A 23,094-nucleotide genomic window follows, 5' to 3' on the forward strand; every position below is an offset into this window, starting at 1 on the left:
AGAGCAAGGAGAAGAGGTGACAATCCACCATATTTATCAAGAGGAAACATAAGGCTGGTTTTATGGTACTGTTTTATAGCACTGTTATAAGTTGCCTTGAGTCTTTGAAGAAAAAAGACATATAGTTGTTGTTTTTTTAAACTAAGGCTGCAAGGGGCCACTAACTGTGTCTTTGGAAGCAGTGCATATCTAGTGGCAGCTTTTCTTTCCTAGACTCATTCCCTTTCCCTCAACTGACAAGCAGCACAATCAAAAGTCTTATTAGTTCCTAATCCTACAATATAATTCCTCCAGCATATATCTTTCAGTGCCCAAGGCTGAGTCACAAGAACATTACTCCAGATGGTATCCATGCTGAAGTTCCCCTCAAAGCTGCTTCATTAATTCACAGTGCCTACGCCAAAGTGTCCTGCTACCTGATGAGTAAAAAGCCATTACAAGTCTCTTTCCTTGGATGGATCACAGTGGATTTGTTCCAACTGCCTGGAAGCTAGAATGCAATATACTTATTAAATGCTCAAGATGTATAAAGGCACTTTTGACAGCAAGAAGACACTTCATTGGTTTAAATATGTATTTTTGCAAAATTGTCTCAAAACAGCAGATGAATTCAAGACTGGTCATAGTTATGAGAATTTACTTGTTTATTAAAGAGCAGAAATAATTTTTTGCATAAATTTTATACAAAAAAGTAACTGTAAATTTTGTATAGACTTTCCAGTGAAGAAAACGGAGAAATAAATTCTGTAAATGTTTATTTTAAAAATAAAATAAACTGACAGATACCACACTATACGGCATGCTGACAATCACCCCACATCATAGGGCACTGTGGGTAGAGTTTTAAAGACAAAAGGTGCAATTAATCAAGCACAGTGGCTGAGCAACTTGCATTCAGCAGACACACCACCCAACTGAAATGAAGAGAGACTGCCCAGCCACAGTGGATTGCATCCAAAGATGGCACTTTTGACGCCCAGCTTCCAGACACCATGGGAGTAATGTGCCTAAGTGTCATTTTGGACTCTTAAAAATCTACCTCAGTCATCAGCAACAGTGAACAACAAGATCACAGTCTAGACTCAAAAGTCCAAGATATTCCAGCCACAAAAGCTAGTGGGATATCTGTGTGTCACAAGCTTAACTCTTTAGTAAGTAAATGCTGAGTGGGTAGTAAATGAGTATTTTACTAAGAGATGATTTATTAAAATTAGGAAGCAAATTGTCTCACAGCCTGTAATTACAATGTATTAGAAATCTCTGTTGTTGGGAATCCACTCACCCAAGAGTTTATTCGGTCGTCAAGGCAATTACAAGACAAAACTTTACTCTCTGCATGCTTTCCTGGGCACAAAACCAGCAGAGCTGACAATATGCATGTTTGATTGGAGAGTACTTGGGATTCCCCTTTCATTGGAGGAGGCTAGTTAAGGAGTGTCATCAATAGCAAAGAGTAGAAGTTATATAACGTTATTATAAATTAATTTGTTCCTTTCTGCTCCAGTTTTCATGGTCTCCTCAGTATGTTTGCATCCTCTCCCATAGAAAACAATTGTCAGTTATTTCTTATTGTGATGATAACCAAGTTAACTAGTGATGATTAGAATGTGTGGAAGGGGTCTTGATCCTGAAGACATGGATGTGAAGGTGGAGAGCAATCTGATTGCACACACTGACACAGTATCGGAGCAAATCAAAAAGCGAAAAGATCTGAAAGGAGAACACAGTCATGTGAGATCTCATAGAGGTCCTGAAGGCATTCATTCTGAAAATTTCATATACATGAAGTGTTAGGATTTCTTTCTCCCTTTTAAAAATATAGTATTATCTTTGCTACTTGATACAAAAGGCTTAAACAAAATTAAAAGGCATGAGCCTTTTCTCAGACTAAAACACAGAGTGCACCTGAAAGCTAGTGTGGTGTAATGACCAGAGTGTTGGACCTGGGTCACAGAGACCCAGATTGAAATTCCTATTCAGCAACAAAGTTCATTTCACTATTTCTCAGCCTAACCTATCTCAGAGTTGTTCTGATGATAAATTGTGGGAAGGAACCATGTACACAGCCCTGCACTTCTTAAGGTCAGAATAAAAATGTAATCAATATAGTATCTGCCTTATAGAAAAACAGCAATGGCAGCTAACTTTCCAGATGTCTGATAATTAACATCCATAGTTTATTTCCATGGACAAAATTTGGACATAAATTTTCCTTTAAAAAATGCACAGTGGTGAGCATGTTTTACTATCTGCTGATCTACTATTCTGCATGATTAATGTAAGTTATGCCTTTTCCTCATACTGAGCTCCTAAATGCCAGTTGTGTGCTTAGAGACTTGAAACGAAGTAACTATAATTCAGTACCTGGCCTCCCTCACCACCTGAAGCGGTATCACACTGTTCTGATGCAACAGCTTATTTAAAATAATTATTACTCGATTAATCGATTATTATTAATCAAAATTATTATTATTATTATTATTATTATTAATAATAAAAACAGTAAATTAACACTGATGGGTCTGTTATGTTTTCAGTGCACATAGCTAAGGTTTCAAACAGCTGACTGTTCAAAACCACATGAACTAGCGCTTGCATATTTTTGCAGTATAAAATATGAAAAAGTTCTCAGATTGTGTAAGGTTTGTGAGTAATAAAGTTTCAACTGTAGTGAGCCCAGGGACAGAAACACGCATGTTTTTTGCAAGAAATGTCAAGTTATACTCCCTGGATGATAAGACAAGGTTGTGAACTGGAATATTGTTTCAGTGTGACTCTAAATGTATTTTTACACATAACTGTCATAATTCAATGATACGTATAATTCACAGAAGCACTGATGCACCAACAGAGCTCCACATACACAAAGGCTGTTCTACTTTCTTCATGAAGTAGTACTTTCTTCACGCGCGGGCGCACACACACACACACACACACCCCTAAGAACCTAGGAAAGTTTGGGAACCTGCCCAACATAGGGAGAACCAGCCAAGTTTTCCTGTGTCGTCCCCTCCATCAAACTTGAAGCTTGCTGTTAAAAAACTAAGATTATACATATGTTTTTGAAAGAATGCATAAAAAGATAATGTTCACTTACCAGGGCAATCCAAAGTACAATATACTCGTCAATAAAGCTGTTAAAATATTGGTCCAGAAACAAGAGCGCTGGGCCTATAAATGCTGTGTCATGCAGATGCATCTCACTTTTGGTCATATGTGCAACCTGCAGAGGGGTGGGGGGAGATTAACCAATTAACCATAGAGACAGTTTTATGGAATAGGCAAATGAATTTTGATTAAAATGCAATTAATATTTCACAGACGAATAGGGCCAATACTCCAGGGCAATATTTGTTGGAGGCAAGTGAGAGAAACCACTGCATGCACTGCTGACTTAGCAGAAGAGCTACTTGGCATAATATGGCTAATTAATGCTTGCAGTGGAAGAAAACACATAATAAGCCTTTAAGGGTAAAGTTGGACATAACAATAAGATGAGCAAACAGTGAAGTACTTACCACCAGTTTGTTAGTTATCTTCGCAGATACAAAACCAAAAGTGAGTATATAGAGGCAAGGATGCTTTTCAAAGAGCTCCACAGCAGATTTCTTGTAGATCATGGCAGCTAACGCAATGACTGATCCAATGTGAAGAAAAGGTGAAAGGACACTTGTTCCCTACAAAGAATGCGTTTAGTATTAATTTAGCAAGAAGAGCATATTATAGGAGTAGAAAGATCTAAGATCTGTGTGAAATCTATGAATTCAACTCAGAAGGCAAAAGTGACATGAAACTGAAGTTAGATAATGAGACATCTTTTCTGAACCAGATACTTTGAAACATCCTTTTCTCAGTTCCTAAGCCCCTAAATTAGTTTTCCATTTCCATTTAGATTAGCTATATCCTCACTTTATGCAGATAAATGGTAGAATATCCCACCAAAAAATGGGTCCAGCTGAAAACATGGCAACATTCTAAAGCCTAGCAGAGGCGGGAAACCCTGAATTACCCAAAGGAGAAGAAAACACAGATAACAGGATAAGGAAACACTCACCGCTATAGTTGATCCATTTTTGCCAACACCACCTGTGAAGATCACACCAAAGTAGTTTGTACATGAAAATATAGTTCCTGCTACAGTACAAAGAGCTGGAAGTATTTTCACTGGGATATTCAGCACTGGAATCTTAAGAGGAGAGTGAGAAAAACATTAAAATGATTATAGTTTATTGGAAATGTAGTAAAAAAAAAACCAAGCTAACTCAAACATTCCACTTTTCTAAATTTGTATCTGAGGACTATAAACAACAGGAGATACAAAATTCTCTCTTCACATTACCTGTGAAGACAGTTAATGTATCATATTGCACAATATGAGTTATTGTAAGTTATTTCAGACAGTTATTAGCCTTTAGCCATAGAGATACAGAGGAGTAATACCAGTATAAGAGAACTGTTTCTTGGAGAGAGCAGACTGAACAGAAGGAGGCGGCCCATGTTTAGGCTCTCACTTTTGAGTAATGTACCAGGATCTAAGATGTTAAATTGGATGTTGTCACTGAGATCAGATCTGACATAATGAAAAGACTAGACTGGATATTGTCATGGGCAGCTTGAATAATGAGATAATACAAGGACAGAGGAGAAGACAATGTTAGGATATAATATACTCCCAACTTCCATTTTGAAAATTAGAAATGAGGCAAGGCAAATGAAACAATCAATAAGAACATAAATGTGCAATGCAGGGTGAAAACATAGTTCATTTCAAATATTCAAGCAGCAGCCAAGACAATGCTCTTGGGAAGCTCACAAGGAAAACAATGTGGTGAGACCAGTCCCTGTTTGTCTCCAGGATTTGGTAGTCAGACATGACCTGCCCCTGAAACATAGTGGTTCCATCATCATGAGTAAAAGCCTTTGTTTGAACAATCCTCCATGAATTTAATTCATTTTGTGAGCTAACAATGCTTGTGGTCATAATTTAACTTCATAGGTTTTATTAAGCCTTATGTGAAGGAGTACCTCCTTTTGACAATCCTGAACAGTCACAGCCAATCTACATGCTGTATTTAATATAATTTATAATGTGTATATCATCTTTAAAATCCTACTTGGGGCCAAAGTACAGTTGGTGGACATATTGTACTTTTTCTACAGTCTTCTTCTGAAAGTCTTCCTCTCATATAATGAAAACAGTGAACCAGTCCTTGAAAAATGCTGATATAAACAAAAAACATTTGGACATGCTTAATTTCCAAAAATATAGCAATGTTCATCATTACCTTAAAAAAAACTTAGCTGCAATCCTAATATCCAGATAATTTGGCAGCAAAAAATGAAAACTGGGCTGGTTAAGATTCCACACAGTTTTGGTGAGCTGCATACAAATATCTATCTATCTATCCATCATATTTTTACATTGCCCAAAACTTATGTCTCTGGGCGGTTTACAACAAGATTAAAAGTAAAACATTAATTAAAAACAAAAACAAAAAATTTAAAAGCAAGAAATTTAAAACACAATTTACAAATTTAAAACAATATTCTAAAAACAACATTAAAACAATCAAAACAATATCAGTTAAAAGTCTGAGTGAAGAAATGTGTCTTTAGAGACTTTTAAAAAGATGTCAGAGGTGGGGAGGCTCTTATTTCACGAGGGAGCGCATTCCAAAGCCTCGGGGCAGCAACAGAGAAGGCCCGTCCCTGAGTAGCCACCAGACGAGCCAGTGGCAAATGCAGACGGACCTCTCCTGATGATCTCAATAGGCGGTGGGGTTCATAACGAAGAAGACGTTCTCTTAAAAACCCAGGGCCCAAGCTGTTTAGGGCTTTATAAGTTATGACCAACACCTTGTATTTTGCCCAGAAACATATCGGCAGCCAGTGTAACTCCTTCAATATGGGATTAATATGGTCTCTCCTGGATGACCCAGAGACCAGCCTGGCTGCCACATTCTGGACCAACTTTAGTTTCCGGACTATGTACAAGGGCAGCCCCACATAGAGCGCATTGCAGTAATCCAGTCTGGAGGTTACCAGCAGATGTACCACTGTTTTGAGGTCGTCTAACTCAAGAAATGGACGTAGCTGGCATATCAGCTGAAGCTCATAGAAGGCACTTCTGGCCGCTGTCTCAACCTGGGACACCAAGGAGAGACCTGGATCCAGAAGCACCCCTAGACTGCGTACCTGTTCCTTCTGGGGAAGTGTGACCCCATCCAGAACAGGCAGATTAACATTGTCTCTCGAGTTCCGACCCCGCTCAATTAGTACCTCTGTTTTATCTGGATTCAGTCTCAGTTTGTTATCCCTCATCCAGCCCATTACTGACTCCAGGAAGGAATTTAGGGAGGTTATGCCCTCTCCCGATGATGCTGACATGGAGAAATAGATTTGGGTGTCATCAGCATACTGATAGCACCCTGCACCAAATCTCCTGATGATCTCTCCCAGCGGTTTCATGTAGATGTTAAACAACATCGGAGACAATACGGAGCCCCGATGGACACCATACAAAAGTTCAGATTTTGAAGAACAGCAGTCTCCAAGGGACACCATCTGGAACCTGCCCATGAGGTAAGAGCAGAATCACTGCAAAGCAGTGCCTCCCACCCCCAACCCCCTCAGAGCTCCAGAAGGATACTATGGTCAATAGTATTGAAAGCCGTTGAGAGGTCCAAAAGGACCAACAGAGTCACACTTCCTCTGTCCATTCCCAGTTGGAGATCATCCATCAGGCCAACCAAGGCAGTCTCTACCCCATAGCCAGCCCGGAAGCCAGTTTGAAATGGATCTAGATAATCCATTTCCTCCAAGACTGTCTGGAGCTGGGAGGCCACCACCCTCTCAATTACCTTGCCCAGCCACGGAAGGTTGGAGACAGGCCTGTAGTTACTCTGCTCCGAGGGATCCAAGGTAGGCTTCTTTAGAAGCGGTCTAATAATTGCCTCCTTAAGACTAGGAGGCATCCTACCTTCCCTCAGAGATACATTTATGATTTCTACCAGGCCTTCTACAACAAACTCCCTGCTAGATTGAACAAGCCATGTCGGGCAAGGGTCAAGAGGACAGGTGGTGGGCCGCACCATTCCAATGAGCTTGTCCACATCCTCAAGAGTCACAAACTGGAACTGATCCAACCTAACCACATAAGAGGAGTCACTGGATACCTCCACATCAGATAGTGAAGTAAGTGCAGAGTCGAAATCCAAATCGGCCCGAATACGAGAGATTTTTTCCACAAGGAATTCATTAAACACATCACAGTGGGTAACAGATGATTCCAGATTCTGATTCAAGGGAGGAGAGAAACATACTAGCCCTCTCACAACCCTGGACAACTCCGCTGGACGTGAACTTGCGGACGCAATATGGGCAGAAAAGAATCGCTTCTTTGCTGCACGTATCGCTTGAGCATAGGTCTTCAAATGAGCTCTATGTTGCAATCTGTTGGATTCAAGCCGAGTCTTTCTCCACCTGCACTCCAGTCATCTACCTCGCCGCTTCAGCCCCCGTAGTTCTTCCGTATACCAAGGGGCCAGTTTTGAAGTGGGTCAGAGAGGACGCTTAGGAGCAATCATGTCTACCACCCCAGTGAGTTTGCTGTTCCAATTCTCCACCAGGACATCAACAAGATCGCCGGTAGAGCCAACACTGAATCCCTCTAAGGCTTCTTGAAATCCTATGGGATCCAATAACCTTCTTGGGCGAACCATCCTAATAGGTTCCTCGCCCCTGCAAAGGTGGGGTGTGACTGAGTCCAACCTTGACCAGATGGTTGTCCATCCATGACAATGGGAAAATCACAGGATTCCCCACCCATGGAACATCACCCTGATCAGACTGAAAGACCAAATCAAGCATTTGATCTGCAACGTGCATCAGTCCCGAGACCACCTGAGATAGGCCCATAGTCGTCATGGCCGCTATGAACTCCTGAGCCGCCCCGGACAAATTGGTCCCGAAATGAACATTGAAGTCGCCCAACACCACAAGCCTGGGTGACTCCAACACCAATTCTGAGACCAAGTCCGCCAGTTCAGTTAGGGACTCTGTTAAGCAGCAGGGCGATCGGTACACCAATAGAAGTCCCAGTCTATCCTTGGTCCCCAAACTTAAGTACACACATTCGATATGGTCTGACAGTCTAACAGGGATCTTGGTAAGGGGGATATTATTCTTGTAGACCACAGCCACTCCACCTCCCCGCCCCCGGACCCTCACCCGCTCCTCAACAGAGTACCCTGGAGGGAGAAGCTGGGACCACATTGGGTCCCCAGCCTTCCCCAACCAGGTCTCTGTAATACATACCAGGTCGGCACCTTCATCCAGAATCAAATCATGGATGGTTTCTGATTTGTTCTGGACCAACCTGGCATTACAGAGGAGCAAGGTGAGGTTCCATGGGTTGCTGGCACTGCTCCCCAAGGTCAAAGTATTGAGGCCATATGCTACATACATGCTGCTCACACAGGTTAAAAAATAATAACACAAAGAGAAATAAACACTGGCTCCAATTTACAGTGCATATGATCTAAATCCAGCTTGCCTATCAACAAATCCCTCAAACATTAAGACCTCCAGTAATGTCACCCCTGCTACTTACCAAGCAGGAGTTCTACCTGTGGCTATAAAATGTGCCTTAGAAGCAACAATTTTCAATACTCACTGGCTTACATCCTGACTAAGGCAGTAAGGATGCAACAGAAGGCTATGTCCTCACCACTGTAGGCTTCCTCACTTCTGCAGTGCATGACTGTCGGGAGCAATTTTGCTGATTGTCTCTGTCTCCAGAAGTGCTTTGTACCTTCCAGAGATATGTCCCTGAAGATCATAGAGCCCTCAAGGACATATTTTTGATGGAACAGTGGACTTCCAGAGGCAGAAAAAACTGGCAAACACTGCTCTGCCTCCCAGGTGCACGCTGTGGAAATAGGAAGCCTCCGGCTGCATCTTCATTTCAGTAATCAGGATGTCAGCCACTGAAAATACAGTGGTGTTTCAATTAGATCTGTATAAAGTCCTCACATATAAATAATATGATATAGCATATAACTATAAAATAAATAATGCTACCATATAAATAATACTCAACAACGTGTATGCAACAGCACATCTCAGAACACCATAATTTAATATTACAATTCTGCTCTCTGGTTAGTCCACAATAAATGGACATCTAGTTCCTGAATGTTACATACAGTTCACATTTTCCTTCAAATTAATGAGTGATGACGAAACCAACTATCACATTTTCATACCACTTTCTGAACTATTTTTTTAATTCTATGGTGACTGTGAACCACTGTTAAGGCAATGCAGAATGGGTGTGATCATCCAATTATTTGTTTAAAAAGAAGGGTGAGGAGCTACATGGCTCCTCCTTTATCTATGGCTACACCTTTTGGCTACACCTTTCTCTTTGTTCATTCATCCATACTTTGGAGGCTGTGCTTTCCATCTCCTGTAGGGAAGTGCACATCTAGCAAGGTTAACAAAATATATGGAAGGCAAGAGCAGCACATGTGTCCTTCCTCTTGCCCAAGCTTCTGTTTCTCCTTCATTACGTGTGGACACAATATTACACCACGGTCACTGTAAGGAAATGAAAGCACTGAAACAATACAGAAAGGCCCTTAGAGAGAAAAGTGGAATGTTCGAGTAAACATACTAGTTTAATAAGCAAAAATTCAAATAATACATTACTCTTTATACAAAGTGATCCATGATCTTTTTCACGCATAAGAGATAACCTACCAAATAGAGATATAACTGTCAAGACAAACTTTAAAAAAACCATGGTTGTGTAGCTGTGCATATTCAATTTCTCTGAAAGAGTGGACTTCAGAATATTTCAATGTGTTTTATACTGCAAAGCAAATTTCCAGCTTCCTTTTAATCTACTAGCCTTTTGCAAAATGAATACTTTTTGAATTTATCTCACAGTAAAAAGGATATTTTGCAAATCTACCTATTATTTATTTTTGTAATAATTACATTGCAGCAGAAGTAATTATTGCAGCAGATTAGCTTTTGCTTTTAACAGTAATTTACAGACAAGACATATACAGCGGCTATGTTATAAACCACAATGTTATGTTTTAGCACAGACACATAGCATGCTCAAGCATCTATGGCAGACAATAATCTCTGATAAGGGCTTCTGGCCAAATAAGTTCATATAATGTTAACACCAACATTTGAATGTCATGTAAAACTCAAGACCTAAATGGGATACAACGGTCTTTTCTTTCAGACCTAAGCAGCTGCATTCAGTTAGTAAGTGTTGTGAACAGTCTACCGAGTTGTGAATATTCTGTCCAATTGGCAGACATTTTTTTTTTTTAGAAAGCACTGGAGCGTCTCTGGCTGAATGGCAGCACATTATTTAAAAAATAAAGAGAAAATAAAAAGATGACTAGCTTTAAATATGTTTGCGAATGCAATGGGAATTCAAAGTATAATGTAATTCAATGCACAGATATTTGCTCCACTGTAAACTGACAGGGTTCCTCCAACAAAAATGATAGTGGTGTTGTTTTAAAGGTATAATATAACAAAACTTGTTTAGAATAGTAGGTTGAAAAATATATACATTACATGTGACATTCCAAATGAGCAGAATTACCATAGTTTGCCAAAACGTTGGTCCTCCGATCACTGCCAGTAAATGCATGGTTATTATGAAGATTTGCACTTCAGTCACATCAATTCTGATTAGGTACAAAAAGCCAAAAAAAGCAGAATTACTAAAATCAACTTGTAATCAATTTGCAAGGTTGGTAGCAATCCTCTATCATGCACAAGGTCAAAACAAAACAAATAATGGTGTGGAGGGGAAATGGAAAATTTAGAACAGGGGGGAATTTGTTTCTTGACACATCCATGCTGAATTACAGCCTTAACTTCACAGCACAGAAAAGGGAGCTATAACTAAAGCTGCAATCCTAGATAGTCACAGTGGAAGGAGGAAACAAGTGCATACAACAGATGGAAGGGCACTGAAAGTTTCTACTGCAGTCAATCACCTGGTTATATTGGCAAGCTAATCTTAAATGTGGGGGAAAGGCTTTTCCATTCCACCATGTGATCAACTGCAGGAAAAATCTGTTCAAAACACCTCTGGCTGCTTATGTACTTTGCCCCTCCACCAACCACAGTATGGCTGTTTAGGAGTGCAGCCCAAAAGAGTAGTTGGAACTGTTTACATTTGCAACTGATCATAAGCAGTTGCAGAAAAATAACGGTTAAGCCTTGCCCACCAACAAAAAGAATTTATTTATTTATTTAATCATATTTCTATACCGCCTGATATGTACATCTCTAGGCGGTGTACAAAATTTAAAATATTTAAAAGTTACAAATTATAATACATGACTATAAAACAATAAAACAGATATTAAAACATTATAGATTATAGATTAATGTTTATCTATAAACATTATAGATATTAATGGTTTTTAAATTATTAAAATTTATTCTAACTAAAAGCCTGTGAAAACAGGAAAGCCTGTGAAACAGGGAAGAGAGCTGGTCTTGTGGTGGCAAGCATGACCTGCCCCCTTAAGCCAAGCAGGATCCACCCTGGTTACATACGAAAGGGAGACTAGAAGTGTGAGCGCTGTGAGATATTCCCCTCAGGGGATGGAGCCGCTCTGGGAAGAGCATCTAGGCTCCAAGTTCCCTCCCTGGCAGCATCTCCAAGAGAGGGCTGAGAGAGATTCCTGCCTGCAACCTTGGAGAAGCCGCTGCCAGTCTGTGTAGACAATACTGAGCGAGATGGACCTATGGTCTGACTCAGTATATGGCAGCTTCCTATGTTCCTATGTTGAGGTTCTTCCTGAAAACAAACATAGAAGGAGATGCTCTTATCTCAGTAGGGAGTATATTCCAAAGCCCTGGGGTAGCCACAGAGAAAGCCTGGTCATGGGTCGCCACCAAATGAGCCGGTGGCATCCGTAACTGGACCTCTCCAGAAGATCATAACAGGCGACAGGTTTATGACAAAGGAGGTGCTCTCTTAAAAAACCTGGGCCCAAGCCGTTAAGGGCTTTATAGGTAAGAATCAACACTTTGTATTTCATCCAGAAACATATTGGCAGCCAGTGAAACTCTTTCAAAATTGGTGTTATGTAGTCCCTTCGTGTTGTCCCAGAGACCAATCTGGCTGCCGCATTCTGTTCCAACTGTAGTTTCTGGACTACGTACAAAGGCAGCCCCATGTAGAGAGCATTACAGAAGTCAAGCTTGGAGGTTACATATGTACCACTGTTTTAAGATCATTTGCCTCTAGAAATGGACATAACTGATGTATCAGCCAAAGTTGATAAAAAGCGCTCCTGGCCACCACCTCAGCCTGAGAAACCTGGGAGCGCTTTGGGTCCAGGCACACTCCCAAGCTAAGTACCTGATCTCTCAGGGGGAGTGTAACTCCACTCAGAACAGGCAGATCTAAACTATCTGTCGGGTCCTGGTCCCCCACAGTCAGTACCTCCGTCTTATTTGGATTCAACTTCAGTTTGTTATCACTCATACAGCCCATTACTGCCTCCAGGAAGGCATTTAGGGAAGATATGCCATTTCCTGATGAGGTTGGCATGGAGAAGTAAATCTGGGTGTCATCAGCATATTGATAACTCCCAGCACCAAACCTCCTGATGATCTCTCCCAGTGGTTTCATGTAGATGTTAAAGAGCATTGGCAACAGTATGGAGCCTTGTGGAACTCCACACCAGTTCTCACTTAGTGGAACAAGTCTCCAAGCGACACCATCTGGCATCTGCCAGATGTTTTAATTTAAAACTTTAATTCCAAGAAAACAGTATTTTCCTTCACTACTGTATTTTTCCTTTCATCTGTAGTGCAACTGACATATGTCTGTAGGGATGTGCACAAAACCAGTTTTCCTGGTTCAGTTCAAGACTGAACCAGGCAAGTTCAGTTTTGGCACCCTGAACAAGGGGTCCAGCCCAGCTCGAATTCGAGGCTCAATTCGGGGTGCCAGGGATGTTTTTATTTTTTAAGTGGTGGACTTACTGCCTCCAAGGCCCTCGGGGGGTGCTGGCAGCGGCCATGGGGGGGGTGTCCTCCGGTGGTTCCCCCACCAGTCTCCCCCTGGTCTCTCCTGGGCCAGTTCAACCAGTTTTCTGGCCCCAGGTGACAGTGGAGACTGCCATGTATGTGCCCTGGCCATTTGCATGGCAGGATCATGACCTGGCCATTTAAATGGCCAGGGTGCATGCACGGCAGCCTCCAAAATGGCCGCTGCCACCTCAGCAAGGGCCAGAATGGCCCTCAAACAGGATGAAATGGTCTAGAAGAGACCGTCGAGGTGGGGGGAGGAGAGACCTGCTGGAGACATCCTTGTGACACACCCCGCTGAGGCCCTTGGGTGGGGGAAGGGTTTATTTATCTATTTATTTACTGTAGAACTCCTGAGCCGGCCCTGAGCCGGCCTGGGGGGGTGGGGTTCAGCTCGACCACGAGCCAAACTGGGTGAGCCCTCGAGCTGGACTGGCTTGATGTTGAAACGGCCTGAGGGCAAGCCAGTTCATACATCCCTTTATGCCTGGTGCAGACATAACACTGCTAGTCTTTTAACCATGGTTAGGAGATGGGGATTGCCACAGGCTCACACACTCCCTTCTTTCCAATGGCAGCACCAGGGGAAAATAAAACTTGGTAACGGGGGAACTTCATTCCATATATTAGATTGCGGAAAGAGAAATATTGTATTTTACAACGATGCTCCTATCCTAACCATATTTTCTCTCTAAAGTAAGGCCTGCTGATTTGATGAGTTAATGTTCAACTGAACATGCTTAGGATTGCAGTCATTCAAATTTCCAGTTTATAATTCAGCAGTGCAGGGGGGCAGGTGAGGGGAGTGAGCTACTTGTCTGGGGGAGAGGCTACTTGTTCCCCTCGCCATCCCTCTGGTAATACCTATGCTCCCCTTCCTTACGTAGCATGGATTTCTTCCTGAAATTCTGGAAGGAGGGTTGTAGCTTAGTGGCAGAGTTCACATCTTACATGTAGAAAGTCCTAAGTTCAATCCCTGGCTATTCCAGTTAGTCCTGGGAAACATCCCTGACTGAACCCCTGGAGAGCCAATGCCAGTCAATATAAACAATGTTGACCTAGAAGGACCAGTAATCTGACTCCAAATAAGGCAGCTTCATATGTTCATTAGAATGATGTCTGCAGTCACTAACCATGTTAAGTTCCCCTCTAAATCAGGGTTTGAAAAAGGTCGGCAAACCCTGGTTAGCATCTAAGCAAATGTAACACCAGCCTATCTAAGGAAAACAAAGGGACAGCAGAATTTGTAGTAGGGGAGGGAGTGCACAAGCTTGTGACATGCTTCCAATTTCTTAACTATGGCTAAGTGATCAGCAGTGCTATGTCTGAACAGAATCATACCCATCATATTAACTGTTTCTTACCTAGTTTTCAACTAAATCCTTGGTTATGGGTGGTTTTTTGTTTTAAACTACACGGCATCAGTGCACCTACCTATATTATTGAAGTTTCTGAGTTCATGTCTCACTTAGGGGAAAACTTACATGTTATGTTTTAACATATTGTAATATCTGCATTCAACAAACATGTGTTCACCATCACATGTATCACGATGTTTCAGGCACCAAGAGACCATGACTGGCAATGGAGCACAGAACTCCTGTCAACCAGGTGATCATTCTGAAGAACTGGGGCACTGACTCAAAGTTCCCTTCTCTGTCCCAAAGACAAGTGTCAACCATCTATTGCGTGGAGGAATATCTTTCCAGTGTCAAAAGCAATATTTAATTTCAAGTACTTTGGCTTCACCTTTTGAATATAAGAAGGGATGTTGCTGGATTCCAACAAAGATGAATATAGGAGGATTTTAAAAATAAAACTCCCATTTTGGTTCATGTTCCTGATATATAATGATTAAGTATAAAAGTGTTTGCACTTAGAAAATATCAGTCTCAGAATTCAGTATATCCATTCTACACTATATCTTTTCATAGGCACTACCACTGAGAACTAATTCACTAGGGATGTGACCAAACCATGGTTTGAAGCAGTTTGAGCACATTTTGGGAGTGGCACGGGGGAACTTTAAGAAAGAGGAGAGCAGATCCTTACCGCATGCGCAAGCACCATGTGTGTGGGCAGCAACACCATGGTGTTGCAACAAATGGTGCCCATGCATGCGTGGATGCCATATGTGTGCTGGCACCATGTGGGGGTATTTGGGTTGAGTGCTGCCCTAGCAGGAAGCTATCAGTATGCTTGTATGTTATGTTATGTTGATCAATGTTATGTTATGTTGATCAATATGTTATCAATATGCTTCTTAAACTCTCCTGTACCGCTCCCCAAAAGTGCTCGAACTGCATTTCGAATCACAGGGCATATCCCTATAATTCACTCCCATATTTTCATATTCTCAACAACATAAACAATTATGTAGACCTTTAATTCAACTTTCTTTATTCCTACAACCTACAGAGTTTGTAGCCTCTGTAAATATCACGTCCTCAAAGCAAAATGCAAATATTTGTCTTGTTCCAAAGACCAGTTTGAAAAGTCAATTACAATAATGCTAGCTTCTTCTAATAAATACTTAGAAATGCTAACACACCAACATGTGTCATAGATTTCCTGTGGGTTATCCACTAATTTAAAGTCCAATTACAAGTTCAGAAACTTTAAATAGCAATGCCTATGACAGAAGAAAAAACAGATAATTAGTTTAATCTTGCATAAATCACACTGTTAATGGGAGAGAGAGATTACATCAGTAGAAACATTAGAGAAATTACAGAAGAGGGAAAAGTGGAAATAGAATGGGTTTGTTAGGTAATATAATTGATTAGCATATGAAGGAGAAATTATGACATTTTTTAAAACCTGCCTTCAAATATTTACAAGGTACTGTATGTAAACCCATTATGTGTCCCAAAGAAAAAGCCCTATGTTCAGCATCAACATTTGCATTATGAGTTGTTTATGTATTTGGGAGGGGATAATTCCTATTCATAAACTGAACTTGTGTGAGAGAGAAATATATCTTGTCTACCTCCTGTTTACTCTATTTCAGAACTGTTTACATAATAGTGGATGTATGAAGGGGTTAAACATGATGGTGTATCCTCAAATCTGTAACATATGGAGCACATTTAGAGCCAATTTTAACACAGATACAAGGAAAAAAGTGGTCTTTATTCTTTTTGAGGCACCTGTTCCGTTTGTACTCTATTGCCCTATGAGATATTTGAGGATTCCTTTATGTATTTGCTTGGGTATCTTCCTTCCTGAATTTTTATTTTGCAGTCTCTCTTAGCTAAGGGTGAGCATGGACCGGCAGCAGCGGTTCAGTTCAAATTTGAACCGAACCACTCGGTCCAGAAACCAGTTCATTAGAATCAGCAGAAGTTCGGCTCGTGCTGTCGAACCAGTTTGAGTGCTTTACTGTACTTGTAAACAGGAATCTGGTCATTATTCCCCTTTACAAGCAAGGGGGGAGGATTCCCTACTGTAAAAGGGGTTGAGGCCTGAGGGGGGCAGGCAAAAGGGCACCTTACCCGCTGTGGCAGTCCTGACAGTGCTCCCCTCCCCACATACTGCAGCCCGGTCATGCAAATGGCCTCCATGCATATGCGGAGGCCAGAATCAGGCCGCCGGACAGCCTGCAGTGTAGGAGGGAGCACTGGAAGGGCCGACACAGCCACAGCGGGTAAGGTGCCCTCTTACTTGCTCCCCTCAGGCTTCAACCCCCTTTTAGGTACAGAATATCCCCCCAACCTTGCTTGTAAAGGGGAATCCTTACTGAATTGATTTTGTAGACAATGGTCAAACCGGGCCAAACCAGTTCGAGCCAAAATGTGCCCAGTTAGAACTCAGAACAGCCCCCTCTTCTAGGGGGATTGGTCCAGATTGAGTTTGAACTGGTCGAACAGGGCCAGTTTGCATTAAAGAAGATTCGATTTGAACCGGTTCCATACAAACTGGTTCCATATTCTTAGCTATGATCAATAAGTTTCGAGCAGTACCTCCAAGCATTTCTCTAAGTTAATCTACTTCAGTTCTCATATTACTTGGTGCCATACGATTTTAGAATCTGACCAAACCTCTATACCTCCCTCCCCCCCCATATATACACACACTTAGGGTGTACATGGCAAGCCCCACCCTCAAAGTGCTAAACCAATCAGGGCACTGAGGAGGCGGCAGCAATGCTCCGATGGGCCAGAGGAGGTGGCAGTGGTGGCAGCGCCCAGCCAGCCTAGCACAAGCACCCACAGCACGGCCAGCCCCCGCAGTAGAGGGGAGACCAAAGCGAGGATGGTGGAAGAGGTGGTGAAAGCTTCTTCTGTGAGCCCTCCTGCCACCCAAATGACAGGTCGGGCCATTTCAGGGCTCTCTATGCATCTTTCACTGCTTCCGCTACCATCCCAGATAGCAAGGGGCGGATTAAGGCAGTGGAAGAAAAAGCAGATTGACCAGAGAACCGGAGATGCTCTGCGCTGGCCCAGCTAGTATACATTAAAATATTAATTGGAAAAAATGACAAGTAACCCATGAAAGGGGCTATCTTAACAGTAAAGTAAAGTTGTGCTGTCAAGTTGGTGTCGACTCCTGGTGCCCACAGAGCCATGTAGTTTTCTTTGTTAGAATACAGGCCGGGTTTACCACTGCCAACTCTTGAGCAATATGAGATGATGCCTTTCAGCATCTTCCTATATCGCTGCTACCCGATACAGGTGTTTCCCAAAGTCTGGGAAACATACCAGTGGGGATTCAAACCAGCAACCTTTTGCTCCCTAGGCAAGTTATTTCCTTGCTGCACCATTAGGTGGCTATCTTAGCAGTAGGATTTGTAAAAAAATATATTCAGCATCTCGTTGGCTTTGCTGTATCCTTTACATTACATCTCAATGCCAAGGAACTCCTAGATCAAATTGTGCCTCAGCCATTAACTCACTAGATGGCCTTCACAAATCCCTATTTTTTAGCCTCAGACCCATACTAAATGGGAGTATAATAGTGACCTACACTTCAGAGTTGTTGAAAGGATTATGGAGATAACGTATACAAAGTACTTTGAATTGTCAAACACACTATTGCTGACAGCCAGACTAATGGTGTAACTTTTGCTGATCATCCCTTCACTCTGAATCCCACGGAGCCTTCTGAAGGTATGTCCCTGTATGACCCATAGGGACATATTTATGGGAGGCGCAGTGCGCAGCAAAGATCAATGAAAATCACCCCTCTCTCATAGTGCCAGCACAGTGCTAGTCTGGATGTCAGCTTATATAACGAAAATATTTTTACCTGCTATCACTTTATTTTATTATTATTTTATGTATTTATATCTCACCTTTCTGTCCTTACAAGACTTGTCAGACTCATCAGACCTCTAGACTTTTCAGCTCTGGTAACATGTATCACACCTGGCTTGGTGCCTCAGTCCCTAACCCTAATACTTTCACCAGTTATTGAAGCCTCTGCACTTTTAGGCTGCCAATCATGTTTACCATATGTATACCCATGTTTGCAGAAGCAGAAAGGCAATATGAAGAAAAGGCATCTAAATACAATTGTCTGAGAGCCCTGATGGGGCTGTGGCTCCCCAAAACATATATTCTGCCATTCACGCTTTGTGTGTTTGCTATAGCAAACCCTAGGGTACCCACAGCAAACACAACTGCTGCATAAAGAGTAAAGTGGTCTTTAATCCCCATCAGGACTAGTCCAAACCCCCCTGGTACCTGAGGAAACAAAGTGAGGCTCTCCCTCCATGCAGAGCACACTGCTCTTCCCAATAGCACCACAACACTAGTGATAGGCAGAGTGCACCACTCGCCACTATTCTCCCGTATTGGGTGTTCCCCATCACCACCTCAACTCTTTCTTCCAGCAGCATGCATCCCCCTTACTTTAGCAGGTGGCTCACTGGTGCCGCTACCACTCCTGTTCCTGTATTTTCAAAAGGCAGAAGGGAAGGAAGCAGAAAGAAGTATGGAGGAGAGGAGAGCAGCTCTCTTCCACACTTCCTTCCACTCCCTTCCTCTATGCCTTTTGAAAAGGCAGAAGTGGGAAGAGTTGCAGCAGCTGATATGCTGCCACTGGGTGGAGGGGGTATACCCTGCCAATCCACCATCTGAAACAGCTTCCTTACCACACCTTACTGGCAGGCCAGCCTTGATCTCCATGCTCAGCAAGCACTAAAAGCAACTATATTCTACCAACTTAGCAATAACTAAATATGTTGTCAGACTAGATTGGGAACTCATTCTGGGTGAACTCATTCTGGTCTTTTGCTTTCAAAAGCAATATTAATAGAAAGGGATTGAAGGAAATGACAGTAAAGTTATGCAGGATCTTGAAAGAGTCAAAAGACCCAAGTTGATTTGCTTTAAAAGTTATTATGTTTAAATCAGAAAATATCACGTCAGTATCTTAGAAAAGACATATGTATGCTAGATTCCACAGAGCAACAGAAATAGGAAACATCCATATGAGAGCTAAAATTCACTTTTCCTAGTGTCTAAATAAAGGGAAGTTGGATAATGGTACTTCATTTTATGAGGAAATTACATCACTGTTACACAGCTTCTTAGGAAAGAGCCCTGGTCTTTCCTAAGCTTGAGGGCAAGGAATTCTAAGAGATGACTAAGAATGTTATTCTAACATTAATAAGTCAAGGTAACTATTTAGGTAAATAATTCTTTTTCCTGGTGGAAAGGATTCTAGCCAAAGAGGAAGGAAATATTCCAAAGGTAGTTCCAACAAAATTAATCCAGACCTTATGAAGAGAGATGCTTCCACCATTCTGGCATTCTTCTCTTCAAAGAGATGAAGTCAGTTCTGCATGTCTTATAATAGCCAACAGGGAAGAAAATACCAGAGTTTCAAACACAGCTATTCATGTTTTAGAGTGAACGGGGAGGAAAAGTCACAATCAGAGTGAATCCCTATTTATCATATAGGCATTACTCATTGCCTTTCACCGAAATTAATGTCTGAAATATTACTAGGAAAATATTGGTTTTCTCAGTTACATTGTGCATGACAAAAAGATGCTGTCTCCACAGAATTCATGCCATTGTTCATTGGGTAACACCGATTTGTTTCAGTTACCGTGTCATTCCAGAACCCAGGTCCCAGAGTTCCTGTGAGAAGGTGAATTATTATAATACAGAGTTCAGTCTCTGTAACATCATATCTATGTGTGAGGAGAGAAACATTTGAAAACACTTTATTGTGAGATCTTCAGCTTCATGATTCCATGAGAACAGATTTTTACACTTACAATTAGGGATACAGACTTGAAATCAAAGGGAAATGCCCTTTGAATTTGTACAGCAAGTTGTAGAAAGGAATGAAAAGCTGTAGTAACTGATGTAATCCACTCTATTACGTCAGTGGCAAACTCCCATGGGCTGAAATCTTGACTACCAAAGCAAGGATGCAGCAGGAGTTACGTCCTCACAATGGGAGGCTGCTCCTAACGCCGCTGGAGTTTCCCCACTTCTGTAGTGCTTCTGTGTGCACTTCTCTGTGCTTTTGAAAGCATAGAGCACTTCTGGAGGCTGAGAAGATCAGCGAAAATCACTCCCCTCACGCTCACACTCTACAGAAGTGGAGAACTCTCTAGCTGTAAGGACACAGCTTCCAAGTGAATCCTCACTTCCTTAGTCAGGATGTCAGCCACTGAGTTCAATAGCAAGTATTGCTTTTGGTATTTTAAAAAGGAGTTTGAAAAAATTCTAAAGATCAATACATAATTGAAATATACTAAACACATCTCACACAAATCCAAATGATATATTTACATATTTAATATATTAATATGAATTTAACTTCATGCAAATCCCATACATAATCTATGATAGCATTTCTGAAATTGTGTTTTATACGCCACTAATAGAATCGGCAGATCAGACCACAAAGCATCAGCCACATTAAACTATGCTAAATGAGTGAAACTATAAGTAATTTTGAATTCTATACAGAGAATGCTATAAAATACAAAAATGCTTCTGAATAGGGATGTGCCCGAAATGTTTTGGAGACCATTGTAAAGGCCTCCGAAACGTTTCGGCGCTGGGGCAGGATTCGGTGCTTCGGCACCGGCGGGGGAAGCACTTTAAGGGCGGGGGAGAGTGTACTCACCCCCCCGCCGCGTTTCCCCTGCCAGCGCTCTTCAAAGTCTTCAAAGAGCGCACGCGCGCTCTCAACTTTTGGCCACTTCCGGCCGACGGGGGGAACAGGGCAGCAGGGAGGAACGCTGCCGCCTCAAGGGGCTTGGACTTTGAAGAGCGCCGGCAGGGGAAACGCGGCGGGGGGGGTGAGTACACTCTCCCCCGCCCTTAAAGTGCTACCCCCCGCTGGTGCTGAAGTCTTCGGGCACATCCCTACTTCTGAATGAACACATAAACCAATGACCAGAATACCCTATAGGCCTGGGGTGGGCAAACCTGTCCCTCCAGCTGTTGTTGAACTATAACTCCCATCCTCCCCAGCCACAATTGATGAGAATTGTAGCTCAACAACAGCTGTAGGGCCAGGTTTGCCCACCCCTGCTTCAGGTTCTGGAGCTCAGGTTTATGCTGCACTTTGAACCTGAAAGTTATTTTTTAACAGCAATATTTTATATGTGCCATTTTATTACCAGTTAAAGTCAGGCTTTCACAGTAACATGGCTTGTACTTGTACGTTAGTCATAGCCTTGAGAAAGAAGTTGTAAAAAACCAAACTTTATCCACACTAGATTCATTAAGCACTTATTCTTTCCTGTGCCCTGCTTATCTGTTTATGGGACAAGCTACAAGAAGAGCCTAAAGAGAATTTGTATCTAACACAACACCAGGCCATAATTGTAAATATTTCACACTATGGCAACTCCCTTGATGTAACACATGACCATCTTTTACCTCTCTTTTTCTACCCCTCTAAAGACTCAAAGATATTTTTCAGCATACATGTTCAATATGCAGCTATAAACTGTCTTTAGCCAAGTCAAGTCTTTAGTCTTCAGCCGTCTTTAGTCATAATGGCTGACATACCATGCAGCGTTCTACCCATCAATGGGGAACATACACATGCAGCTCACAAGCCAGCCAAAAGCCCATCCTCACTGCTAGTGGAAGCAGGGGAGGTTCCATGCACGTTAAGCTGTGTAATCACTGCTCCACTGCTAGTGCCATTATTCCAAAAGGCAGTAGCAGTGAAGCAGTGATCACTCACAGCGGAATGTGCATGGAGCCTCCCCCTCTTCCACCAGCAGTTAAGATGGGCTTTTGGCTGGCTCTCAAGCTGCCTGCACATATTCCCCTTTGATGGGCACTACACTGCATGGTATGCCAGCCAATGAATGCATAGTTAGATAGATTCACCCCATGAACTGATCTTCAGAGTAGGTTAATTAGGTTATTTTTTGGAAAAGTTACACACATCAGAAAAGTTAAACAGAGTTAAACAGAAAGCTTCTGAGATCCTATAAGAAAGTCATCATTTTGAATATAGTTTTCCTTTAACTTGTAATCTAAACACATCTGAAACTAATAGTAAGATTGTTCTTGTAATATAGGAATGGCCACCTGTGGTTCTAGCATTATATTTTGTGACATCGCAGTGGGGAGAGGAAAGACAGAAAGGCTAAATGAGAGAAGATGCTAAGCCATCTGTTGCTGGACAAACCTTTCTACCTTTGGGATGAGTGCGTACAATAATTTGCATGAACTCAACTCAGTTGTTTATAACTCAAGATGTTTTAAAACCAATTACACCATATACAGCATAAGTTATTGCAATTGAAGCAATACCGATTGAACACTGAATTTAAACATTTTCATAAGATTTAATTTTAGGCGGTAATAAATACAAAGTTGCATTTAAGTGAATGAAATGACCTACTGTAATAAATGAAGCAACTAGCCTGTAAAATAACTGGCTGAACTGAAGCTAATCACTAGGGCTGTGCGTGAATCAAGATTCGTGCACAGATTTGAAGCACAAATTCGACACCTTTAGAAGGGAGGAGAGCAGTCTGTACCTGCTCCTCCACCGCTCCACACCGCTTCCTCCTGT

The 23,094-nt window shown here is 41.9% G+C and overlaps 1 protein-coding gene across 2 annotated transcripts in view; it reads right to left on the reverse strand.

Annotated features, from left to right (window-relative positions):
* Positions 1–626: 626 nt before the first annotated feature.
* CEPT1 (choline/ethanolamine phosphotransferase 1) overlaps positions 627–23,094 on the reverse strand; it is a 39,568-nt gene continuing 17,100 nt past the window's right edge. The window contains exons 5-9 of one of the 2 annotated variants that reach the window (XM_053243372.1): positions 20,143–20,227; positions 4,055–4,186; positions 3,519–3,677; positions 3,098–3,223; positions 627–1,710 (exon numbers count right to left, since the gene is read on the reverse strand). In XM_053243372.1, coding sequence (XP_053099347.1) covers positions 1,591–1,710; positions 3,098–3,223; positions 3,519–3,677; positions 4,055–4,186; positions 20,143–20,227 — 622 coding nt within the window. In that variant the 3' untranslated portion in view covers positions 627–1,590. Of the gene's footprint in view, positions 1,711–3,097; positions 3,224–3,518; positions 3,678–4,054; positions 4,187–10,633; positions 10,719–20,142; positions 20,228–23,094 lie in introns of both variants that reach the window. The other variant, XM_053243371.1, reaches the window with a different exon arrangement.

Source organism: Hemicordylus capensis, chromosome 4, assembly GCF_027244095.1.
Source record: "Hemicordylus capensis ecotype Gifberg chromosome 4, rHemCap1.1.pri, whole genome shotgun sequence".
NCBI lineage: Eukaryota > Metazoa > Chordata > Lepidosauria > Squamata > Cordylidae > Hemicordylus > Hemicordylus capensis.